The 27,430-nt window shown below is 41.6% G+C and overlaps 1 protein-coding gene across 8 annotated transcripts in view; it reads left to right on the forward strand.

The window, feature by feature from the left end:
• The first annotated feature begins 2,216 nt into the window (after positions 1–2,216).
• The window catches only part of wnk1b (WNK lysine deficient protein kinase 1b), a 97,948-nt gene continuing 72,734 nt past the window's right edge, over positions 2,217–27,430 (forward strand). For 3 of the 8 annotated variants that reach the window (XM_080886321.1, XM_080886325.1, XM_080886324.1), the window contains exons 1-2: positions 2,218–2,841; positions 5,787–7,400. In XM_080886321.1, coding sequence (XP_080742447.1) covers positions 6,471–7,400 — 930 coding nt within the window. In that variant the 5' untranslated portion in view covers positions 2,218–2,841; positions 5,787–6,470. Of the gene's footprint in view, positions 2,842–5,786; positions 7,401–27,430 lie in introns of all 8 variants that reach the window. The other 5 variants (XM_080886326.1, XM_080886322.1, XM_080886323.1 and 2 more) reach the window with 5 other exon arrangements.

The following is a 27,430-nucleotide window of genomic DNA, read 5'->3' on the forward strand; positions in this document are numbered from 1 at the left end:
GTAAAACCTTAGAATTGACAGAGTTTGTGCTTTCTTTGTGCTTTCTTTGTTCCATGACTGTAGCTCTCCTGCGACTGCCTGCACTCTGAACAACAATTAAAGAGTTTCAAATGAGTCTAATTCTTTAGATAATGGATTCCAGGCAAACTGGATTCCAGGTTTTACAATGCAAACCAAAGTGACTTCCTGTGAAATGACTGCAATGGTAAAAAAAGGAGAAGCTTTCAGTTCTCTCCAGGTTATGCTTGAAAAGCATAAACAACTGTCCTGGAATTAGAGACATGATAGTTAAAGGTGAAAAGACTATTTTGACATTTTGTGATATGCTTACTGATTTCCTTGACTAAATCTGAGATAACTGAGAACTCTCTCATGACTATACATTAAATATTTATGTGAAGCTTTTCTTCTCTTCTTGCAATTTCCACAAATTCAAATTTTAGCAGAATGTCATCCATATTCGCCAACACCAGTCAGATAGTAATAAAAAGGAAAAGTGACATTAAGCCTGTTCAGCCTGTTGTGTAGGGGGAAAGCAGACTGGAGTATCTCGGTCATGCATGTTCTCCATAAACTCTCTGTGTGCCTCAAGTTATAATAACATACTCTGGGATGTAATATATTAGGATGCACACATTAGGATATTAAGCTTTAATTAGGCTTGCTTGACGGCTCAGCCAACTCACTGCAAGAAAGCAAATATGCATACATGCCCAACTGCTCCTTTAAATGAGATTAGCTGCACGCTACAGCACAGTGGGGTCAGGATGCTACCTGAGCTTATAGAAATGTATAGAGTGCTTTTGTATACTTTATCTGCTTTAGTCTGTACTTGGCTAACCTGTTTTTACAACCTCATAATTCTTTCTTTGCCTAAAGGAAAGTGCAGGATAACACACGCACCAGGAACGAAGACCAGGCTTGAAAAAAATTGATCTGCGTTGAGACACTCGTTCCTGTTTCGCTGGCACATTAAGCTACAGGTGGCCATGTGAAAACTCCAAAAACAAAAACAAGTTAATGGCTCACTTTTTGCTGTAGCCTTGCCACTGCTTCCAGTAACAAACACAGGTAGAAGTCACAGGCGTGAACACATCCTTTTCAACTCTTTACCAGCTGATTTTCCTGTACCAGCGACACAGAGCGAATCATCCTGCTGTTCACCGTGGAAACTTTAAGTTCAGATGAAAGCTGTTGGTGATGACTGTGAAAATTAGTCAGCAGTTTTCACAATCCACAATCAGATTTTTGTGTGTGGCATTTTCAAAACAGTTGCTTTAGTAAAATAACATTTGCATGACAATCTGGAGGAAGCAGCACGCGTGAAGTGTGTTTCCAAATTAGTGAAGTGAAATTTTATTTTAAAAAAATTAAAGAAAACGTGAGCATAGAGTGGGCCTGCTGCTGAAGTGAAAGCCTCTTTCTTTCAGGGTAAATTAGTCAATATTTAGGAAAAGATGGTGGGGGCGTCATTGAACAACCTCAACAATTATCGGTCTAAATAAAAAATGGCAAAGCACGTGTTAAAAACAAATGAAATAAAAACACGATGAGCGGCGCGTGTTGGTTCACACTGCTGCTGTCTGGTGGGTCATTATGCACGGGTTTGCCTCCGGTAGCCGTTGTAAATTACCTCAGCAGGAAATAAAACCATTTCCGGCTTGAGTTGTCAAAATAAGATCGAAGCGTCTGCTGAATAACCTTTTCTGTTTGCTTGACAATGAACAAAAAATGAGCCTAAAACAGAAACTGTCTTTGCTTACTTTTCAATACAGACAATTATTAATTATTAGTCAACTATTAACTTAAAAACGAAAAAAAGTCAAATCAATTTCGGATCCATTTCTCCCTACATTATAAAATAATTAACACGTGTTTCTTATTTCTAATGACTGAATAATACATCCTACATTATATGATAGCTTTTCTATTAGAATGACACTGAGAGCTTGAGAGCTTACAGTACTTACTATTGCTGAAGCTGCTCCAGTAGATCCACGAAGGGGCACAGCTGGATCTCCATCACTTCAACATATATGCTTCAAGTACCTGAAGAAAACAGACTCTGGTGGGGGCTGCATTGCATGAGTTTGTACTCGACAACAGCCCTTTCACGACTGAACACGCTTGCAGGAGGGATATAGGAAGTTTGTGAGTTTATGAGGTGTAATTTATTTTATTTTGAAAAGCGGCCTTATACAGCTCCAGCATCCTCGCTCGCAGCAGTGAATTGATGCGGCTGTGCTGCGTGAAAGCCCAGCAGTTGCTTTGACGAGTCATCGCTGGAGAAGATCCCAGAGCAGACGGATCCGCTGTCTGATGGCTTGAAAACGGGGAATCACTGTGGACCGCAGCGGATTTATAGCATCGTACGAGCCCGGAGGAGCGACGCGGAGGCGGCACGAGCGGACCGGGTGCCGACACGGGTCGGGATACGTTACCTTTAAGTGAGGCTGTTATCGTTTTTTTTGTTTTTGGAAGCCTTACACAGACAATACGGAGAGAAAAGTAGTACCACAGCCTCCGCGACAGCAGCGGGCGAACTTGTCATCTCTGTCCTGTGGGAGGTGTCTGTCTGTCGGCTTGGGGCTCTCTGCACGCACCGCTCGTCTCGTCACTGATTGGACCTTTTTAATTTGAGGGGTATTTGTTGTGTTTTGTACAAATCGCTCTTATTTAGTGTTTTCCCTCAACCAACTGTGGCTTTAATGTGACGCACCACACTGACACTTGTGCTGTGTGTAGAGCAGACCCTCTGCAGAGGAGTAAAAGGCTCCCTAATCAAGTTTTTCCCCCCTTCACATTTCTGCGGCAACAGCACAGACCACACCGATGTCATAGGTAATGCTTCGCCTTTGTTTTTGCATCGCAATGCTTTCTGCAGAGTCGTTGCTCGCGTCTTTGTTTTTGCCTGTAGACAAACTTGTCGACACAGCCTCGTTTTCTGGAGTTCCTCAACAGGCAGCAGTGAAGCTGCACGGGGTTGCTCTGCAGCTTTAATTAAGCTCACTGCATTTCCACTCTGCTCAGTGGCAAGGCTTCTCACGAGTGCAGCACTGCTGTTGTCATACATCATACCATAGCAATATAAAGACCACTGAGCGAAAGCCAGCCAAGGTTTATTTGCTCATGTGCACACATCAGGCTTTTATGATCCGCTCGTAACCGCTGGAGTTCATTTACTGATGATGTGATAACAAAGCCTTTATATATCAATAATAATGTTGCTGCTTCTACCTGTTTTAATGCTGCCCTTATCATTCTACTTGAAAAATAAGTTTAGATCATAGAGTTTTGCTTAGGCAAGTGGTATCAAACATGTGGCTCGTGGACCAGGAATCAGTCCGTTTTAGGGCCCATGGATGTCTTAGCCATGATATGCCATGTTTTCTCCACAAGCTGACACTCATTTAATAAGAAGAAGTAATAATCTTTCTTGTTGCGCCTTCTTTGAGGCATTTTTTTTAACCTGAGCTTGTAATTTCAAAGTTAAAAAGAAATCTTCTTCCTATTAGACCAGATTTGCTTATATTGAATATAAATTAACATTGTATACATACTTTACACATTTTTTTTAGCAGTGGTGCAATAGAAACGCAAATATAAAAGCATCGGGTTATTAAAGGGACACTTCAAATTGGTACTTGGGGGACACCAGTGATGCAGTAATCCACAGTACTTATTGCAAACACTGAAGTTTAAGTCTGACTGTATTGACCTTTTTCTGACTGTTAAAAGTCTTTATTTATGCTTCCGTCAGCTGTTATGAAATCACAGCAGTGATCTATAGACACACCTGCAGTGACTCCATCGTGTAGTGGGTTACACATTCAGTCCCCAGTCCAGTCTTGGGAGGAGACACAAATTCCTTTGGGGTTGTATCAGGAAGGGCATCTGTTGTAACATAGCTGATAGGAGCTTCTTGACATAGGCACAACTTCATGTTTGTTTTTTCCTACCAGCAGTAATTCATATTTTGAGTTAATTGTCACAACAGTATCAGTGCAGCCATCGTTTCAGACAGCTGTCCAACAGAGGTGCTACACTTTCAAAGATCATTTCATTCGCTCCCAGACTGGAACCTAACTCGTCTGAGTAAAGGGCTTCTCTTAGGGCAGAATGTGTGTAAGGCTTAATAATCTGTGGTATTATTTCATGGAAATTTAAACATTTGCTTAAAGATTTGTGTCGTTATGCATGTAATGGAGCACCAAACATAGGTGTACGGTGCAGATTTCAATATTAGAAAGGGTTCAAATAAGCAGTAAGGTCATAGCTTTCAGGTGCATCCGTACTATAACCTTCTCAGCGGTTGTCTTTTAACCGTTTCCCTAAATTGAGATGATAAAAAATAGTTTCTGGGACTAAATGAAACACAATTGTGGCTTAAAAATGTCTTCTGAAGAATAGCGCATATGTAAATTTAATGGCCACAAACTGGGACCATCCTCTGCGTTCTTCTTTGCACATCAGTGTCAAACTTGTGAAAACTTGCTTTGGTTTGTTTTGAAGCTTGAATACGTTTACAGTGAATTGTTTCTAACATCACACATGAAAGCAGCTGCTCGTTCTCTGAGCCGGTGCCACTGTGATCACCGAGTAGAAGGCGTCTGTAGGACGTTACGCGAGCCGACTTGCAAGTTCTGAACGTAGTAATTAGTTATTACATTTCCTCTAACACAAAATGCATAGTAATATATTGTGCACTGTCCTCAGATATGCATTTCTGTGAAGTAGTTCTGTCTGTGTCACTGAGTGCCCCTCATCTCTCATGTTAATCTGCTGAATTGCTACCGAGCAGTCTAACCTCGGGGTCAGTCAGGCTGTGCTGACTTGGGCTAAATTTGGAACATGGAGCAATTAGGCACAGTCTCTGCTACATCACAGCTTTAACTATGGAGGGGCAGCTGGGAGGGAGAGACTGGTGTGGGATGCAGATCTCCATCTGGTTAACATGCTTAAATTAGAGATTTAAAAAAAAATTGTGCTGAGCAAAGGCAAATTTATTTCACTGAAAAAATATCAAACCAAAGCCTGACCGAGTGTTTTAAGTCTTTTCTGAACTAATGACTCCTGACAGTGGGTGAAGTACCGTGAACATTCACTCACCAGTTCAAACCCAGTTCTTTATTCGCTCTCATTTTATTAACCAGGCAGTTCATAACAAGAACAATAACAAAATAAGTGACTCATCTTTACTTTCTTGCCTGGGAATAATACAGATTACAGTGTGCCCAAGCCTACGGCACCATTTGGCTGCCTTGTTTCCTCTTCTGACGTTGTCAGTCCAGTCTAGTACGCCCATCGCTTGTCCTCTGTTGACTTGGTCTTTGGGACCTGAGGTGTCGCTGTTAGATATCTGGCCCACAGTTTCCATAGAGCACAGAGTGTGGGTGACCTTGGAAACAAAAGATGAGCTTCGATGGCTTGTGTCAGACATGATGAATTAAAGGGTGTGCAAAGGTCTACTATAAGTTAAATGATGATAATTTTAGTCGCGCAAAGTTGCTACACGGATGAGGATTTTTTGGACTCCTGTCTGAGTCAGAGAATAAAAAGATATCCAGATAGAAATCAGCCGGATAGTCCCGGTTTAAGAAAGGAGAGAAAAAAGTCAAGGTTTTGAAATTGCTTTCAAATTCCTGCAATAAAATGCAATTAAAAAATATCTGACGGCTTGTGTGTTCTTATCAGCTACTTTGGCAGGCAGCCAGGTATGTTGAATTCTGACACGTTACCTATAAATAAAACAGTTTCACTTCATAGTTTTCTCTTTTTATTTCCAGGGACAAGGACAGAAGCAGACCAAGCTGGGCCAGGCTAGGCCAGGCCTAGGCCTACCTAGCCATCAATCTGGCCTTACAATAGAGGCCAGCAACCTCTCTTGGAAGTTCAGGCAGCTGAGGAGGCTTCAGCCTGGTCTTACAGAGACATCCCCAGACCTAAAAATCAAACTTTGGAGTCCAGGCATCTTCTGTCATCTTTTAAGAGGCCATACTGGTCTAATCGATCTCCAGTCATTCCATGTTGCGGTCATCCCAGTCTGGTTGTTGGCAGCAGGATGGAGTTACGTGTTGATTTGACGGTTATCGTCTCACTGCAGTGCTTGCACCCCTCCTCTGTTGACTGCCTTTCATCCCTTCCCTCCCCAGTTTTTAAGAGAAAGCCCCTTCCACTCACCTGGGGCTTCCCTGAGCCCTCCACGAAAGGGCCTTGTAGAAACTGTGGGTTGTTAATTTAAAACATTGCAAAGAGGAAAGCAAAAAATACAAAAGACATCAAGGATTGCTGCATTCAGTCGATTTTGTTTTTTGTTCTATTGCACATTAACTTTCCTTTTCTTGCGGTTTGATCAAAGGTTAATGAACTAGGAGGTTGAGATCTGCGCTCAGAGTTTACAGGAATAAGTTACATAAAAGTCTTTACATAAAGATTTGCTCTTTTACAGTTTGAGCTTTTTTTTTGAAAGAATGTCTGAAGAAAATAGCAGCAGCAAAGCAGTGAAATTCATTGCTCCTCTTCCCCCCGTTTCTTCTCCGTCCCCCTGCCCATCACCCCAGACCCCCCACAAGAATGTGAACGGCTCTGCCAGTTCAGACACGCATGTCGTGGAGAAGCTTCTTGGAGAGCCGGAGGTCCAACGTCGGCGCCACACAATGGATAGAGACTCTAAAACGGCCGAGCACCGTTTCTTCCGCCGGAGTGTCATTTGTGACTCGAATGCCACAGCTTTGGATCTGCCCAGCAAAGCAGCTGTGTTACTCACATCACCCCCAGACTGTGAAGGGACTCCCATCATCTTCTCTCCGCAGCTTTTAAACCTTGGAGGACAGGATTATGAAGGTGAGGAGTCCCAAAGAGGTTCCTATCTGCAGAGCAGTACCCTTCAGCCTTCATTTGGGCATGGTGGGGCAGTCGAAGAGGGGGATCTACAAAATGCCGAGGGAGATTTGGATGTGTGCACGATTGCTGTTCCTACCAGTAGCAGTGTTGAACATAGTGCAGATGGGGCAGTAACAGAGCCCAGCTCGACAGTATTGGATGTTGCCAATAAAACAGTAGCCAAACAGCCTGACATCGTATTGCGTCCCAGAGGGCTTCAGGAACAGGTGGCCAAAGATGGAAAAGCAGTAGGAAATGTGTATGAGGGAAGCATCAGTAGTCCAACCGAGGAGAAAGACAGGGAGACGGAGGAGGAGAAGGGGCTCGCGAAAGCACGGGCAGAGCAGAGGGAACGGGAGCAAGAGGACATAGAGGAGGCTGAAACAAAAGCTGTAGGAACTTCACCAGATGGACGCTTCCTGAAGTTTGACATTGAGATCGGGAGAGGGTCTTTTAAGACTGTCTACAAGGGTTTGGACACTGAGACAACAGTGGAAGTGGCATGGTGTGAGCTACAGGTAAGGTTACGCTGTTAAAACTGTGCTGTCATTTCCTGTTTATTTGCCAAAGTCTCAAAAAGTTGCCATCCAGGTGCTGAATTTTACCCTTTCTATTTGTGCCTCTTGCTTATTACCTTGACAGGAAGATATAGTCTTCCTGTTTAGGCAGAGACTTTCTGTGTAATTGTGCACGAAAGGAGATCAGTCTGACTGGGACTGATGTACCAGTGCGGATTAAATGGGAACTGTTTATAACAAAATCCATCAGAGGTCCGTGTGCTATTTAAGGCAGCGACTGTGACTTTGGTAAATGGACATTTGCTGTGAGTTTGAGCGCACATTTTCTGCTTGTGTGGTTTTTAGTTTAAGTTTCACTGCATGTGGATCTGAGTGTTGAGGTACGCTGTTATCACAGTGGTCATAGTATTTGTAGCCCAAGCAGCAGAAGACGTAATGAAGATCCTCCAGTAATTGTTTTCATGAATAATGGATTCTAACTGTAAGTCAGTCGTTAAAAATCCACTGCTTCTTGGACTGATTTAATGCAGCACGAGCTGTCACTCAAGGGACTGCACTGCTTGAAATTATTTAGCTGACTGGTTATAAAAAATTTTTATAGTGCTGGCCTGGACATTTAGCACCTCCTTAGGCCAAAGTTGTATTGTTCTAAAGCTATTGTCTCTCATCAGCTGCAACTCTGACTTCTGTAGACATCACCTGTCAGAGGTGCACATGAGAACGCAAATGTCCCACCTACTGTAGTCAGATCAGAGATCTGCCGGTTTTTAAACCGGCGGTTCGACCCTTTGGTCCTCCAGGTTGGATGTCCAAGTATCCTTGGACAAGATGCTGAACCCTAAGTTGCCCTGGATGCATCCTTTGGATTGTAACTGCATGAACACAGAGAGTATTGCTAGGGTCTGCGATTAGAACTACTAGAAGTATTCTGCTTGGCAACGGATCTGTCTAAATAGAGGCAGCAAGAAACACTTTGCACTAGGGAGATGACAGTTTAAAGATTAAAATCTCTGTATTGACTAGGTGGGACATATACGTTCTCATGTGCACCTCTGACAGTGGATTTCTACAGAACGTAGGATAGAAAACAAGTGTTTAAAAGCACTTGTATGTCTCTTGTGTATGAATGAGGATTGTAGTAAGAAAGTGCTATGATTGCTCGAATTGAGTAGAAATGCACTATATAAGTACCAGTTCATTTACCATTTTAAGACATCACAGTTATATAGTTTTATATTATTAGATATATTAAGATATACCAGTGCAGTAACCTGGACAATCTTCCAAAGTTCGCGTGTGAAAATGGCTTAAAATGTTATTCAGTGTTTACTGGGGCACTGCATCACAGATGGAACAAAGTGTCAAGCTGGAGCTCAGGCTCTTCGTTTTCTCTTACTCATGCATGTGTATTTTCATTATACGTATGTCGTGGGTCTCTGGTAGTGACGGTTGACTTTCAGCTGCGAGTGAGCGGATGCTGTGGTGCGTCACATCACCACCACCGCATGTATAAATGAAAGCGGAAGAGGATACTAAGCAATATAGGCCAAAATGCAAGTGGGGTCGACTTCCTGATGACGGTGTCAAATCAGATAATGACACCTGCATGATATCTGCAGTATCAGAGATGCGGTATCCTGTCTCAACATTTGAAAAGTATTCAAAGTAGACACATAAAACTATTGCATTTTTCCTGCAGTCTGGCCAACTTTTGACAGGATGGATTGCAGCGCACCACAGGATGCTGTTGCTTCATTGTGGTGCACTGATGCAACTTCTTTATTGAGTATTTGTCTGTCACGGGGCGAGGTGTGAACAGGAGACGTGTAGGCAAAAAGTGTATCGGTTGGTGAAAGGTTGTGCAGCATCGAAGGAAAAGGACAAAGTCTTTCAGCTTTCACTTCTTGTCGATGAGCAGGCAGAGAGACGGAGGTGCGGTGAGCAGTTGGAGATGTAGAACAACAGTCTCGGGCGGTCATATGACGTTTAGCACACTGACTGAGCCGAGGTTTCAGCGGAGGAGGAAAACAGTGACATGGACTCACGTGGAACTGCTTGCTGTGATGAAGCATTTTATACTGTGCCACAAAAACAACTTTTTCGGCTTATAAATGTATATTTCATGTTTTTCTGCAAAGTGTTTGTCATATTTAGACATTTAACACTGATATAAGGCATGGATACTGATTTTTTTTTAATTTTATAGAACCTTAAAAAGACTGAGGTCACACTGTGCAGTTGAATGTTTTCTCTGCTAAACCGCTGGTGTTTATGTTTCTCAGCGTGTGCTTATTTCCTGTGGGAAGCATGTGCTTGTTTTTCTGTCATCTCCATCACAAGATGCTCCACGAGTCTTCCTGAATCCCAGGAGCTAAAATCAGCTTTGCCTGATGCCCTGCATCTAGGAAACGGCGGTGTGTTTATCGGAAAACAAACGTCTAGCCTTTGTTGAGCTTTTTCTGTCACACATGCTTGTCTTTATCGCCGTCTCTAACTCTACTACTTGTCGAAACGGAGAAACTTGGGGATTCTTGACAGTTCTTTGTGTCTTGGAGGTCTCCGTCTCTGAGTTGAGATTGGATTTTTAAAACTATTGCTTGGTTAGTTTGCTAAATGATCAGAATAAACTTGCTGACATTTATGTAATATATATCCTGAATTACTGGAATGCAAAATGTCGTTCATGCATTATATTCCGTGCGTGTGTTATATAAGAGTATTGAAGGACTGTGGTGATTGAGTTATATGCATGCAAAGGCAAGTACTCTTCTACATAAGAGGCTGTAATCTGGTATCACTGTGTGTCTGTGACTGAGCAACTGCTGACATGTGGCAGAAAGGTGGGAGTAGAATTACACGCACACATACACACATGCAGACACACACACACTAGAACCAATCACATTCACTCACTGGGTGGGGATGGCAACTGGAGATCTGTGGGAGTTGGCATCATCTGGAACTTGTCAGTTTTTAGCGTGGAAATATCTCTGTGTGACGTGAGTATGTCCCCCTTGCCATCCGCACCCACTTGTCACTGCAGTATGCATATGTTAGTGCGATGCATGTGTGTGTTTGTGTTTGCTTGCTTAAGAGTTGAAGGTGTGTGTCTTTCAAATTCCTGGCTTTGGATCCCAAAACAGGATCATATTTGTGTCCAGAGAAATTTGTAGTTACATGGAAGCAGAACGGGAGATGAGAAGGGAGATGGAGCTGGTACTTTGCTTAAGCGTTTGATGAATAGCTAGAGGGGGGTGGAGAGGAAGAAGGTCATCCAGTAGCTAAGGTGCCTTATCAGAGTGTCTGTTGGAAGATGGATGGGAAAGAAGAGGCTCCTGTAGGCGTCCTGGAATGAAAGGAATTCTTGTGATCAGTTTGAACTTGGGTTACTTAAAGCTACAGATCATAATAAGCTCATGTAGTCTTGGTAAGAAAACTAATTGTAAGTTTTGGACTTTGTTTGTATCTCAGTGACTCATGAACCGGCAGCTATGACCTAGGAGCGGCCGGATTTCTTGCAATTTAATGTTGCACTTAATTTATGCATCACCCGCTATGATGCTGATTGTGAAGGCACAGACAGGACAGAGCGGCTACATATATGCAGCTCTCCACGCAGGAGGAAACAGCAGACGCAGCGAGAGATCATTGAGTTTATTTCCTTCTTAAAGCATGAAGAGAAAGCATCTTATAAATACACCAGCCGGAGAGTCACACTTGACCTTGTTCACTTGAACGCCGACTGTTATTAATGAATATAAGCCATGGCTATCAGCTCGTTAGAAGTTGAACATTTGGCTGTTACTTTTCCTAACCCTACACTTTACAAATTGGTCGTAGGTGTGAATGTGAGCACGATTGGTGGCCTGTGTCTTTGTGTTAGCCCTGTGATAGACTCGCGACTTGTTCAGGACGTACCCCGCCTCTCGCCCTATGGCAACTGGGATAGTTTCCAGCCCCCCGCCCATGACCCCGAACTGGATAAGCGGAAGAGAGAAACGGGTTGTATGAAAGACCAGAGGCTGAGGGTGGGAGGAGGGGTACGAGTCAAAGTTCAGCCTGATCTTTCACAAGGGATCTTGAAGAGCCGGTTCAGCATTCGACCACCGAAGCAGTGTACTCTACCAAACTGATAGAGGGTGTTGAGCGCACAGGCGGTTTAAATCGGTTAAAATATTAAACAGAAAGATTGATAGTTGGAGAACTTTTGGAGGGAAGTGGGTTGGAAGACGGGAGTGGGGGAGGGGATGCTAGACGAATGGGGGTCGAGTTTGAGTAAGTGGAAGGTGATTGTGGAGGGACCCCTGTGAGAAGCTGGAGAAACTGAAAACACGGGGGAGGAAGGAGGGGAAATAGTGGGAGAGAAAAGACAAAGGAAATGAAAGGAGAGGATGATCAAGAAGGGGGAGAGGAACATAGAAACGGAGGATGAATTGAAGAGAGAAGAGGGTGTGTGACCTCAGGCTCGGGCACCATAGACTCTCAAAGACCTTCAACAGCACCACAAGGCGGATTAGCCCCCTTCCCACACAGACACACACACGCATGCTTTGGGGCTTTGCAACTGTCCTTTAAAAATGGTTATTCAATCAATGCCTTAAGATAGAGACTAGTTGCTGAGTCCAGGCAGCTTTTGCAGAAATGGAGATTACGCATCAGTTTGTTGACATCTCTCATATCATTATTTTGTATTACAAATTCACGCTTGCATGATTTTTATTAGCAGAACTATCATGACATTGACAAAATGAGGCTAACAACATATGCTTCAAGGTGTCCGATTTTAGCACGGCAGAGCACTATTGTTGACCCATTTTAATCTGGTGTTGGTCTGAAATACTTCCATGTGCAGGTAAAAGGACAGAGCGAAGAGGACATCGGGCATTTAAAAAGTATTATGTCTGCAAAGCAGTTTCACTAACAGTGCGTTCTCCCTATCTTTATGAACATTGCTAGGCTTCACCTACACAAGCAACTGCCAGGATTTATTTTTTATTAAATGAAAAAAACCTTGTCCAACAAATATTTTGACCTATTTCAAACTCGAATCAGAAATCCTGATTGGACCGTTTCGAAGGTCACATGATGCTCTCGGAAACTATTCCATGCAAATATTTTCAGTTGATGATGTATCAGACAGAGCATAAGTATTTTACAGCGTGATAAAATATCCTTAGATAACTTCAGGGCGGCAGAGCAGAGGTGTAGCGGTTAGATTTTCCAAAGGTTCATATTTCTCTGACAAAACAGCAAACCGCAGCAGTGTCAAGGCCTTGAGCAGAGGCTGCTTCTCCCTGCTGATTGATTCTGGAGTTACTGTAGTAGTCAGCATTGGACAGACACACATTATAAAGGGATAGAAAGTGTGGGTTCACTTCAAGTGTGTTCTTATAAATGTTTTAAACACCAGCTACGGACTCTTTACACAGTTCCCTTTCCTTATTAGCATTAAAGTAGTGCTTATGTGCCTGTTAGGTTTGGTCTGTGCTCTGCATGAGTTTTTGTGTGCATGCAGTTGGGCTGTACTGGTGTGAGCTCATACTGCAGCATGCTTCTGGGGATTGCTAACTTATTCATTTGGCTAGGCTGCAGACGAGCTCGACTGTTTAATTATGGAAACTTGCTGGATGTTTCCTGTGTTTTTGTTGTGATAGATGGATGTCTAAGTTCTTTAAGAGCCACCTTTCTGCAGCACTTTCTGCGTAACAATCAGGGTGGAAAATCACCACCAGCCTCCCTAAAACCACACCTGTGGTTGTGTGTTTATCAGCCGCTAATGGTCATGATATCACGACTCATGAATCTCTTATTCTTTACTAAATCTTATTGTAAAACAGGTGCATGTTGTGTTTCCACTTTGGAATCTATAGCAGTCACTGTGATCAAACAAGTTTGTTTTTTGCCTTGTAAACTGCAGGAATGCAGCACATACAAGAGAACTTTAGTATCCTGTGTTACAGTAGGTGAAAACCTGACGCACACTTTTACGTAATAGCAACAAAATCAGCTGGAGCAGCAATCTCTGTGACTGAAAAATGTAGTATGAGGACGTGCGTCAAATATCAGTTCTTGGAAAGGCCATTTGAAGCTGGCCCTAAAAGCAAGTCAATTCCCAGACTTCTTTAAAATGCTCAATTCCAGCTATGAAATGAACATATTTATAGCTAGGTACAAGTACTGGGTTTGGTCTTCATAGCTAATTTTCCACTTGAGAACAATATATGTTATATAAATTCTATTTGGATAATTTTATAGCTTGAAATTAAGGGAGTGGCATTTCTGATTAACAGGCGTAGCCGCTGAGGTGACTCACTGAAGTGGACCTATTGTCTAGGGCCTGACCAGTATGACGGCTCTGGATACTGATATTTTGTGATTTAACAGGCTGATTTTTTTTTTTTTTTTTTTTTTTTTTTTGAGAAATAAAAACATAAACAGACATCGTCCCGAAACATTTACGTGTTTATGCCATGCTCGACTCTGCCCTGATCAGTTGCTGGTTGTACTTACGTTGTTAAAATATGTGTTTTGCATTCAGGGATTTTGAAGAGTGTCCTCTGGTGGAAAAACTGCAACAGCAAGACGCATAACATTGCTAAACGGTGGTTTTCCAGTCGCTTCTTTACTTTTTAGATTTTAATGTATTAGTTATTGCAAATGCTGATGCTAATAGGTAATAGTCATAGACAGAAAATGTCTCTTGGCTGATAATATTGGCCCACTGATAAATCGTCAGGCTATATTTTGGCTATGTTTGAGAGTTTACCACCTGCAGTGTTGGTGATTAAACCAAGGACACATTTAGGAGTCTCTGCTTTTTCAAGTAGTAGGTATCTGTCTGTGTGTTGCATTTTTACAGTCTATAAATGCATTCTTTTAACCAAGCTTGCTAGCATCAGCTAAAAAGTTAGCAAATGCTCTCTGGTTCAAATATGGTTGCTTCAAAAAAACAAGATGGCAGCGACCAAAAATGCTAACTTTGAGGCTTCAGAATACGAGCTCCAGAAATAAAAGGAGGTAAAATTGCAGTGGCCATCTTTTATATACAGTGTTTCAGATATGCAACAGCTCCAAAGCCCAGCCAGCTGGCTTTATAAGGGAAAAAGTGGGAAAAATGCCTAAGCTGATAAAGTTATTTAGCTCTGATGTCAGATAACCTGGGAATGATAGAGGGTGGACATAGAGGAAATCTCACTTTGAATCATTTTGTTACTCATCCTCATTGCATGACTCTGTCTTCCTCTTGCTTTGTTTTTGCCTTGCCTCCATCCATCCCCCGGCGCAGTCATATGTCAGTAACCAGCTGTGAGAGGCAGAGGAAGAGAGGCACAAGCTGGCACTTCCTCATACTGTCTCCATTACCACACACATTAACTTCCGGTTAATGAGCGAGCGTGTACACCAGTTTCACATAATGTAGAGCGGTGCGGTCAGGCTGCGCTGCCTTTCATTAGTATTGATTTCAGTGGAGGGTTGAAGTGTCACTTGGCCTGGATTTCAGGTCATGTTGTGTTATCAGCAAGGAGCGGGGAGTCAGATAGTGCACGCGGAAGGTCACTAAAACAGAGACCTTCCAAGCGTGGGAGTGAAGCATTTTATCACACAAACATAAATCTCACTGGAAAGCTTTAAAGACCCGGATACGTGTGCTAACAGTTTAGTTATGCGAAACAGTCACATTGACTGTGCGCTCAGAATTACTGACCTTTCTCCCTCGCAGTCTGTTTATTTAGAAAAAATGAGAAGCAAGTGTATTAGTGAGCAGACTTTCAGCGTGTGTGTGTGTGTGTACACAGGGAGACGATGCTCAAGTGTTTGGTAATCTCTTCTAAATAAAGTCATTCTGTAAAATGAAAGGATCTGAGAGCTTTAGCAACTGCTCAAATGGGTGTGTGTCCGTGGTTATGTCACACTGAGTGAAACACAATGCGTGTGTATGTGTGTTTAGTGATTATAGTATGGTTTAATTAGAAGCAGGTTGTATGTATGTGTGTACTGTAGGCTCACAGAAAGACTGTGCTTACTGTGTGTGTGTGTGTGTGTGTGTGTGTGTGTGTGTGTGTGTGTGTGTGTGTGTGTAAGTATATTGGGGTTAGTTGGGAACAGTAAATGCATCAGGCAGATGTTAGTGAGACATGTTTTTCTATTCCCTCTCACACGTTCTTGGTTTTTTCCCCCCTTTTAGCCAAGCGTCGTTGCTCTATGATTAGATTGACTCTTTCTTTCTTTTATCTCCAACCACTCCTGCTCATGCTGTCCTAATCCCACTCCTCTCTGCCTGGTATCAATCTTTCCTTCATGTGTCAACCCTTTAACATTGCTTACTCATCCAGCCCATAATTGATCTATGTGTAATCACAAATTTGAAGATGATTTTTTCAAAGACATCTCTCATCTGTTAGATGTTGCAGATAGTCCAAAAAAAAGGGTTTAGCCAAAGTATGTGTGTTTACAGGCCTGTATACACACACACACACACACACACACACACACACACACACACACACACACACTGACGAGCGTAAATGCGAGTGTGTGTACGTCTGATTAGTGAAGAAAAGCGTTTTGGTTTTCCCCTTTCTTATTTTTCCTGCCCAGACGGCCCTAACAATGCTGATATTATGCGAACAATCGCTTCCTGCTAAATCCAAAGCTGCGATTGGCTGACAGCTGCAGATCAGAAGCAGAGGATTGGATCACGTTGTTTTGAGCCTCAAGTGATAAATCTGGGATCAGGTGGACAGTTTCTGAAACTAGTCTGGGGACAGAAGGAAAGACAAAAATGTTGCTATTAAACAGGCTGTTTAATAGCAGCATGAATACTAACTTTTATCTAGTCATCTGGTAGAAATTCAGTGTGTGCTTATGAATTAAACAAATCTGTCTTGTTGCCTACAAAATGTCAGGAGTCTCTGGCTGAAATGAAGCCTTTGGCACTTGAATGATAGGGCGTTATCACCACTGGAATAAAGGAAAAAAACACTTTAAAAAAAGATTTTACTTCTGGTGATATATGAAGACTATTTGGAAAACACAGTCATCAGTCAGTATTAGTAGAATGCACAAAAAGTCATCTCTTGATGTATCTCCATTTCACTTCTTTTCAGTTTTTCATCTACTCACTACATGCATAATTTATTGCATTTGTGTTGATACCAGTGAGTCATTTCTAATGGACTTTTTTTCTCATATGAAGCAAGAGCCTGAAGATTTGTGATTTATGATTTCGGCCTATAAGAATAAATAACTTCATTTAAATGCCTCCCGTTGCTTTTTGTATCTACAGTCTCAAGACTGTTTGGATGGATGGATATATATTTGACCTGACATCAGACACCCTTTCTCAGCATGGTATGGTATAGATTAGATTCTGCTGAGCTTTGGTGGACAGCTGTTGGGGAATTCAGTTATAATCAGATAGTTATTACATGATTTATTAAACTATTATTATTATTATTAATTTAATCCTCTTATTGAAAAACACAAAGCGATCGACCGTTGGCGACAAGGTTGACTGCCCGCTCAATAGACCCGTACATGCCATAAGAAATTGGTACAGGTGATTGCGTAAGTGTGTGCATCCTGACCTGAGTCTAAAAAAGATCTCGACTCTAAGCTGCCTGTCGTCTGCACCAGCGTAAAGTGACCTGGGACACACATCACCGTGTGTGTGCGTGTGAACCTGTTTGTGTGTGTCTTTGCTTTATATTTGTGTTTAGTCTGCTTTTGCTTTTGTCTGTGCCCTGACAATGCACAGACTGTTCTGCTGCGTGTGCAATGCTCAGTCTGTTTTTGCAGAGGAGCTACTGTTTCTGTCTTTGTGTTCACCTTTTATTGTGTGTGTGTGTGTGTGTGTGTGTGTGTGTGTGTGTGTTTGAGTTTGAGGAGGGGGCAGCCCTCTGGGTTCATTGTATCCCTCCCAAATTCCCCGCATTCCATTGATAAGATGTCATTCCTTAGTGAAATAGTGTGTGGGGGGTGTGCTTTAAAATATGACACCCCTCCCTCCCCCACAAACCCCAAATAAATGTGGGTGTGTTGGAATATCTTTGGTTCCTGAATCTCTGCTCCATATGGTTTTACTTTTCAGATATCAAAAGTCAATGAAACAATAGAGTACATACAGTGCTGTGTAAAGCCCTCATTTCTTTACATTAGACAGAATTTCTTGTATTGTGCGGTGGTCTTCAGCAATAGTTCCTCTGATTTTCTGACACTGGCTGCTTTTTCACCCATTTTCAGTCCAGTCCTTATACCTGACATTTTTTTTCTTTGTCTGGTCTTTGTTACTAGCAGCCCGTCTCATAAAGACATAATTTGTTCCCATTTTAAAATAATGTTTTTGCACCAACAAGGTGATTCCCAAAGAGCTGGCAGATCAAACCTAGCCTATTTCAACATGCTGTGAGTTTGTCCTTAAAACATTTAAAGAAACTGGAAAAGTAGAGGACAAAAAAACCCTCCGCAATAAATCTACAGTACATGAACATGATCTCAGTCAGTCATAAGAAATCTTTGTGGCTGGTTGGCTGTCAAGAATTCCCTATTTCTTAATTAGGGAAACATGGAGAAAAGGCTGAGGTGTGCCAAACTGCAAAACAACTGGACTGAAAATCAGTGGCAACAGGTCTTAAGGAGTGATGAATTCAAATTGAAAACTTTTGGTTCCAATTGTGTGTGTGTGTGTATATATATATATATATATATATATATATATATATATATATATATATATATATATATATATATATATATATATATATATATATATATATATATATATATATATATATATATATATATATATATATATGAGAGGTCCAGAGCAAGAGGGAGGTACAACAGCGAGTGTCGACACCCAACTGTAAAACACTGTGGAGGCTCTGTCATGGTTTGGGGCTGCATTTCAGTCAGCTTGGTCATCAGATTTTGATTCACCATTCAACACCACCGCTTAATTTTTCAGCATGACTATGATCCCGAAAGCATTTCTGGATTGAAGAGCACTCAATGGGACATTATCGGTCATCACTGGTGTCCCCAGAGCCTGGACCTCAATGTTAATGAAGCAGTGTGCGATCATTTTGACAGAGAATGGAACAAGAAGCACTCAACATCCAAAGAAGAGCTGTGAATATTGTACAAGAAGCCTGGAGAACTATTCCTGAACACCACCTAAATTATACTAAGACCTTAAGAGATTTTAGGATGGACTGAAGAATATAGATGGTCATACCAAATATTGACTTTCAAGCTTTTTAGAATTGTTTAAGCTCTGTTTTTACATATTTTTGCACATTTCAATAAATCACTGCACCTGTTACCCCTTTTTCTTTGCAAAATATTAAGAAATCAAAGGGGGCTCAAGAGTTTTGCACAGTACTGATGATCAGAAAATAATAACGGAGTGCAAGTAATCCCAGTTGATGCACAGGATTAAAAGCTTGATTTGGGTTTAACGAGTTCATTTGCTTCTGGAAATAGAATTTAAGAACAGTGAGACAAAAGGAGCAAAGCGTTGTACAATCACACACTGCCTGTGTCTGTGTTTGTCACACTGCTTTTTTTTCTCTCCTCTGCCTCTCTCTCTCTCTCTCTCTCCCATTTTGGGTGTCTCTCTGTCTCTGGCATCGTCTCTCATTGTCTGGTTCTGTCTCTTTTTGTCTCTCCATCCTCCACGACCTTAACTAAAGCCTGTGAGGGGGGAAAAGACGAGAGCGACGGAGACAGAGGGGGGAGCAAAGAGAAGGAGGAGATGGGATTTTTTTTCCCCTCATTTTTTTCCCTTTCTGTTCTATAAATAGCAGCAGAGTGTCATCTGCCGAGCCATAACTAGAGCAGAATGAGTGGGGACTGTGTGTCGCTGCTTGTGTCACACTGTTGCGGTTATGTGAATAGGTCTACTTTTTGCGCTTTCCTTACCTAAAAAAGATTTTCCACTTAGAAGTTAAAGTGTTAAAATGTTACAACAGATTTCAGAAGGGATGCTAAGATTATTGAAGTTGTAATTTTTGCCTCCTCTCTATCATAGTTTTCATAACCTCTGACAGTGTAGTATATTTTCATTGGTATTAGCATATTGAACCAGTCAATACTGCCATTGTCTGCCACAAATGGATGACAGACATGTCTGCGAGTTTGAGCTCTAGTTTCGAAGGCCTTAGTTACAGGCCTAGAGACCAGTTAGAGACCAGATCCCGTGGGAACAGCTGGTCAAATGTGTACTCCCTGACCGGCTGGCAAGTGGATGCTGACTGTTACTGGGTGAAGTTGGTTGCAAAGAGGGTGCTGGAACAAAGTCCTCCTTTATCCATTTGCCAGTAGTTTACATGGAAGACACTGTTTTTGTCTGTGAACACTTTCTACAAACAAGTGGGATGCAAACTGGAAAAAGAGAACAAAGTAAATGTAAAAATTGTACCTTTTGAAATTGTTGGTTGCAGCAGTGAAGCGGGACTTTTACTCTGAGGTCAAACGGTCGGTGTTTCTGGTTTGCGTTGCACTTTTGCAAGCTTCAATACTCGCTTCCAGCAACTCGCCAGCTGGTTGGGGAATGCACATTTTCCCCTTGCAACTGGTGACTGCTAGGGGATCACCAACCAGTCTCTAATCCTATGTGACTGAGGTCTATAGGAAATCTTTAGAGTATTTGTATGATACAGATGTTTATTATAATTCAAGCAAACACTGAAATAAATTATTTTTGCCTTGGCTTTCTCTAGCTCTCTTAAAGCTATCTTATTAAATCTCTATAAAAGCATTTGATGAATTGGTTTCTAATTTAGTTTCAATTTTCATGACCAGTTTGTGGAAAAAGGAAGCACATGTTCGAAATGCAATGTTGAGTGGACACACATAGAAAAATGTACACACAACAACAGACTCCGTGGTCAGTGAGGCAGGAAGTTCTCCTCACCAGATTAGGAGTCAATCCTTCAAAAACCACACTTGCATGATGTAATCACCGCAGCCTGAGATCACATGGATGGTATGCAGCGCTCAGTGTCATTTGAATTGAATGGGAAAGCCCCCTTTGGTCTATTTAATGCCGTGGTCGGGTGCAAGAGTGAGCAGCTGCATGATTTGCAGCCGTCATCTGCCACAGATGATTCCAGCTGTGGTGCTAAAGGACAGTAAAGTTCACCAAATAGCATTGCTTTTTGCTTTTAAAACCCTGCAAGCTGTAAAAAAAAAATGCTAACTTTTTTTTTTTTGCTAGTGTATGTGCCTGTCTGTATCATATATCAGAGGGTGGTTTTTTTTTTTTTTTCAGTTTTAAGTCTCATCACAGCTGTAGTCAGGTTGAAGTCATCAAATTCATGATGAAATTGTGGATTCAGGAAACCTCTATCTGATTCATCTGATTGCAGTTTTTATTTCCCCCTCCAGAAACGAGTTGCTGCTGTGAGATAAGGCAGGTCATGGGGGTATTGCCTCATGCTCTTATCACAGAATCAACAGGTCCTATGTTGGATTAAGCAGCCTGTGTCCTTTTGATGTCATTTCAAAGTAATTTCCCATCTTTTGTAAAGCTGGTCTTTTGGTTAAAGCCACAACTAGCAGCTGATCACAGCATGGAAAGAACATAGTAAGTTTAGCAAAGCGCCACAATTTTCACAGAAGTTGGCAACGCGGGGGAAATGGTTTTTTTGAGTCGCCTTACGCTGTTGAAACCTTAAATTAAAGCTAAATTGAATCAAGGATAAACAGTCAGATCTTTTTTTCTAAACACAGATAACTGATCTTAAATATTTCCCCCTTTTTTTAAAATTGCCAAAGTGGCAATTTTAATGTTATTTTATGGTTAAGGCTCCATTTGACTGCTTTAGCTTAATGGTGTAGTGGTTATTCACAGTGTGGGCTCACTGAGAATAATATGGAGTGCATTGTTAATATACTGGTAACATTTGTGTTTTTGGTACAATGAGTCAGCATGTCTGAAGTGCAAAAGCTCGTTATCCATTCTGTTTTCTAGCATGGATTAGCAACAGGTGTGCAGGACCATTTAACATAGAAGCCCGACTCTCAGGGGCTCATCTCATTGTATGCGCCGGCACCACCACAAAATTAAAAAACAAAAGTGTGCCTCCAGGCTTTTCTTGTTCATGTGTAAAAGCGCACACCCAATTACAAGTTATTAAAGCGGGGTTAACAGAGAGGTCAGGTCTGCTTGTTTTCGGTTGTCCTTCCTCCTTGTTCATTAACGAGCTGTGTTGCATCGTCTGTTCATTGTATTAAGTAGGGCTGTTCGATATAATGATATATATTGGATGACGATATAAAAACTTCTATCGTTTCATTTTACGCTATTGTTTGTTTCGTAGTGTCACAAAATAAACTGTTTACGGCAATATTTTTTCATCGTTTTGATGGTCACTGTAGTGGCTATATTCATTTCTTAAAGTTCTCTCTTTCTCTTATATTTAATATAACCACACTACAGACGGACAAGCGCCTGTTTTTATGGGTTGTGGTTAGCAACAACGACGGTAACAGCATCGCGTGTCCGCTTGTTTATGTTCCACATAAACCTTTCACAATAAAGCTCAAGATCCTGTTGAGACTTTTCAAAATAAACCGAATCACGTGAAAGAGCAGATTATTTACGGATGAGAAGTAAAAAGCCGTCAGGTGCTAAAAAATAAACCTTAGACTCAAACGTTAGAACAGGCTTTTCCCCGCAGCACACTGTGTAATAAATACTCACAAAGAAAACGGCGGCTGTTACAACTTATGTCTAAAAATGTATAGTTTCATGCATCGGTTAAAACACTCGACTTCAGCAACATGACGCGCAGCTGGAAACACTTCCCGCAAGTCGAGCTGCCCGAGATTCACAGAATTTACAGAAAATGGTACATTGTTGTGATTTATATCATTATCGGGACGATAGAATTCTTATATCGGGATATGAAAGTTTGGTCATTTCGCACAGCCCTAGTATTAAGGGTGATAAACGGCTCATTGCTGTCACGCTGACTTTGTACTGTGTTCAAGAGATGCTTAAAAAATGGGCACTGAAAGACATTAATCCCCCCCCTCCCAAAAAAACCCCCAAAAACAAAACCCTAGCATTTGGGTACATATTTTATATCTGCAGTTTAAATGCGTTGCATCTAAAACTGTTGCCTTGTTAACTCATTAATGTCTTAATATTCTTGCTGATTAAAAACCAAAGGCAGTGGGATGAATATAGATTAAAAAAACATATATATGTTTTTATTGGGCAGGAAGTGCAGCAAAACCTCGGTGAATGTAGCACAGAGACAAACAAACTTTAAAATAGGCTGGACATATAACTCGCAAGCCTACACAAGACAGGGCTGAAGGCAAGAGCAAGGGCAGAAAAGGAGCTAGACAATTCAGAGAGACGTTAATGGCTGATGAGCAAACCAGAGCGAGATATTTGCAAAGATAAATGGAGACGGACAGAGAGAGGCCGATAAACCGAGAGATGCAGGCAAAGTCCAAGAGAGGCGAGGCGGCACAAGAGAGGGTGACACAGACAGGGTGAGTGAGCGTAAGACGGAAAGTTAATGGGCAGCTTTAGGAGGTAATGGACTGTAGATCCCCTGCGGTCTGACGGCAGTCCCATTCAACCTGTGTACTTTAGGCATTGTGTGCTCCACTGTATATTCAATTTCCAGATGCTCCCATGCCCACGGGCTTTTGCACAAGAGTGCGGAGCAGCTCTCACAACCATCAAAGGCAGTGCGGCAGTTTAGTTTCAACTGGAAGGAATTATTTGACATGTCAGGTTGAACTTTTGTATATATATATTTTTAATTAACTGGTTTAGTTTTATGGTTTGACGCATAATGAGACGTTTTGAGAAACACACATGAGGATGGCTTTGTAGATCTTGTGCACTCCTGATATTTCTAAATGAAGAAAAGGAGGAAACAGAGATTATGGGTTCATCCGATTCTCATGAGAAGAAGCAGCAACAGGGAGAACTTGATGGTTTGATCCAGGAGTTGAAGCTGTATCACAACTGCTGTACACATTGTAGGATGTCAGTTTGAGCTCTTGTTGGCAGAGTTAGGGCCTATCTGAGGAGGCAGAGAAATGATTACAGAGAGCCGATTGATATAGAGCATTTCCATATAATCGTTCACTCAACATCAATGCAAAGTTTGAGCTATAAGTGCACTTGTTCCCAAAGGCAGTGATCTGATTGGTCAGATCTGTTTATTTGGATCCCAAAAAAATCAGAAAAGTGAAGTTTGATACAAAAAAATTTTCACACGTGAAATATTCGCATTAATTTTTCACTTCAAATTCAAATTCAAATTTTATTTGTCACGTACACAGTCATACACAGTACGATATGTAGTGAAATGCTTGGACAACTGCTCGTGACCTAAAGAAAACAAAAAAGGAAAAGGCTATGAATAAGATAGGAAATAAATATGAAAAATTAAAAAGGGTAAATTTAACTAAGAAGGAATAAAATATAAATTAAGGTTAAAAATGAAATAACTGTACAACACAAATTAGAATGAAGGGTAAATTTAACTGGGAAGGAATAAGATAAAATATATAAATTAAAGTTGAAAATAAAATAACTGTACAACAAAATACACAATACACAATATAGAACTATATAAGAATGTATGAAGAAATCTAAATATAAATAAATATATACACAATAACAGCAGCTGTACAAGTATTAACCGGAAATGAAGAATATAGTGACCAGTGTTGTGCAAAAACAAAGTCCAGAAAGTCCAGTGTGTGTGTAAGAACCATATGTGTGGGTCAGTACTGTGTGGTGGTGTGATTGAGAGACCGTATCGCCTGCGGGAAGAAGCTCCTCCTCAGTCTCTCTGTGTTGGTCTTCAGGGAGCGGAATCGCTTTCCTGACCTCAGCAGAGAGAACAGTCTGTTGTTGGGATGGCTGAGGTCCTTCACGATCTTCCTGGCCTTGGTCCGGCACCGCCTGCTGTAGATTGAGGCGTGTAAAGGCCTCAGCATGGTGAAAAGCTCAAAGACTAAAGCAGGCTAAGATCTCTTTGTTTACATGGACAAATGGATAGCAACAAGATAAACGAACAGTAAAAAATGTTGGCTTTGCTGTTTTTAAACACGGGTATCCACCCAGAATTTCGCAACCCTGCAACCGTAAATTACTGTACTGCAAACTTGCACCCTGCAGTTGATATTGATAATACCTCAGTGAGCTTCTGTGTGTGTGAGTGTGTGTTTGAAGTGTGGGTGGTCATGCACTTACGCATGCAAAGCCATGTGGCTTTATTTGCAGAAGAACAGGTTAGGGTGTTTATGTATCTTCAAATGCTGGCCAAGAAGAGCTTGTGCTTTTTAGCATTCTAAATATTAAAGCTACGTTTTTACTGACTATGTATAGTAGAAAGGAGCCTTTCTTTACACATAAATCACAATTAGCAGTTCGTTAGAAGTGGGAGCAACTATGCATGACATGTCTCTGCTGCTGAACTCATTCTTTATATGACCAAGCAAACCCGATAATAAAGAGGCGCACACACGCACTCAGACAAACACGCTGCATCCTTAAGTTGCAGGTGGGACTGAAACCACAGCAGTCTACAGCATATCCGCACTCTGTGGTTACTGCTCGTACACATAACCGCTTTGCACAGTTCTATTTCTATATGTTAGAAAACAAATTCAGATATTGTGGTCAGCCACCAGCAGCCTGCTACCTGTGCATATTCATCTCTGTAGTAACCCATCAAACATGTCAACTGCCGGAGTTGCTGCATATTTCACCTGACAGGGAAGCAGCTGGTCCCTGCGTAGACATGTGAAAAACAAGAGTTTTTGCAGGACTGTCCCGTCTTCAGTGACCCGAATGCCTGCAAACCTCCTCGGCCTGAAGCAATGTTGTAAAGCAGAGTGGACCAAAACTCCTCCACAGCAATGTGAGACTGATGAAGTCTCACAGAAAACAATTACTTGCTGCTAAAGATCATTCTACAAGCTGTTGAATCACTGGGATACTTAGTTTGTCACAGCACTGCATGTATCCTATTTTTATTAATTTAACTTAAACTATATGTTGAGGACACGTAACCAAAAATAAATATTAGTAATTGTTGCTTTGTCTCATTATTCTAATGGAATTCCTTCTTCAGATTAACTATATCCTGATACAACAGCATGCAGAGATCATTTGGCATTTAATTTCCCCACTCAGTGCGATTAAACTTGCAGCAGAGAGCTTTGTTTTGGGGCGACTTGAGAAGTATCTTCCAGCACATTTTAGGGGGGATTTAACAGTAAAACTCTTTTTTTGTTGAAACAGCAAATCTACTGTGACTGCAGTGGTGGGGAATGTCCTTAATTAGCCCAAACATTAACTGTGTTTCAGCTCACTAGCTTAAAGTGAGCAAAAAAAGGGGGAAAACTGGGTCAGAAAGAGAGGAACAAGGAAGCGCACAGTGACAGTACGTGTTAAGCTATCAGCATTAAAGCGTAATTACAAAGAAAAAAAATCACCTGTGTCATATCACTCACTGATTTTTATCTTTACTTCACCAGAAACGCATCTGTAAGGTTTGATTAACAGCCATATGTGCGTCTTGTTTGTCAGCGCGTGGGGAAGGAGCACGTAACAGGTCATCATGGGAAGGGCAAACAGTATCACAGTGTACTCTGTTGTCACCCACTCTGTCTCGACATGTCTGCTTTACTGCGTTCACCTGGTATTTTGGATCCAGGATGTTTTCTGTCATAATTTCCATCTCTTGCTTTATAACTGATTTTTGTCCCCTTTCAATTTCTTTTTTTTTTCCTTCTTTAACCAGAACAGGTCCTGCCAGCAAACGTTTCTCCCATGTCAACCAAACATAATGAATGATTGTTTCTTTTTTTTTTCAATAGCATGAATAATACTACGCACAAACACACACCTGCTTTTGTTCGGGGTTTCCTGCAAGTAGTAGATCATAACTGAATGCCATTTAGGAGCCGAATGTTGGGTGTTTTGATATTTTGAAATGTTTTTGCTCCTCATGAATTTGAGGGGAACGCATGTTGCCGACTTATCTCCTTGTTTTTATGTTTAAGCTACTAAGCGACTTTGGTGTCATTTGGGAAGTCGGGAAGCTCTGCTGGCTGTTTTTCAGTATATTTTGAATTAATTATTGGAGAAATGACCTGCAGATGAATCGGGAATGCCCACTACTCTAAATTGCCTAAAAAGACAACAACAAAAGTTTCGTTATATCATTTGAGTGTTTCATTAATCAGGCAGATTTATTCTTGACAAAGCTCCTGTCATGTTGTCTTCTATGTTGGCTGTCTGCCCTTTCTCACAGACTCAGATGTGAGTCAGGTACATACACCTGTCTGAGGGTGGGGGTATGTGCAGGTCTTAAAAACAACAGACATTTTGCACAATACTTCAACTCCTTTTTTTGCCTTTAAACTTTTCCTCTCTCGTACTTTTGGCCTCCCATTCCATCCATCCCACAGATGACCACGTTTTGACCCTGGTATTTTCTCAGTCTGGTGCACAATCATTCGTCCTTCTCCCCATTCTTCCCGTCCCACTCTTCTCTGTCTCTCTGCCATGAACCGATTTCTCTCTCACTCCACACCTCTGTCTTTCTCTCCTGGATTTTAACCACTCGCTGCTCTCCTTTTATGTCTCTCTGCCCCCCTCCCTCAATCCTTCCCCTCTTCCTCCAGCTGTCGACCCTCAGTGTTATGCTGTTGTCTTTGAACTTCCATGTTGCTATCATTTTGCTCCCTCTCTCTCTATCTCTCTGCCTATAAATAGCAGTCTCGTGGGCTGGAGGTGTTAGCAGCAGCAACAGCAGCGCATGATTCATATTTTCAGCTCTGCCTTTTTTATTTACCTTCAGCAGTAGACTCCTCACTGGCTCCTTCTCGTCTTCTATTTTTCCGCACTCCTCCTCGTTTCTTTACACATGAATGCATCTGGATCACGTTCAAATTGCTCTCACCCTGGTAAACTGTGCGAGCGTTTGTGCTTATGTGTGTGTTTTCCGTGAATACAGGTCTTGAACAATCATGCCCCCCAT

Source organism: Rhamphochromis sp. 'chilingali' (genome assembly GCF_963969265.1).
Source record: "Rhamphochromis sp. 'chilingali' genome assembly, chromosome: 7".
NCBI lineage: Eukaryota > Metazoa > Chordata > Actinopteri > Cichliformes > Cichlidae > Rhamphochromis > Rhamphochromis sp. 'chilingali'.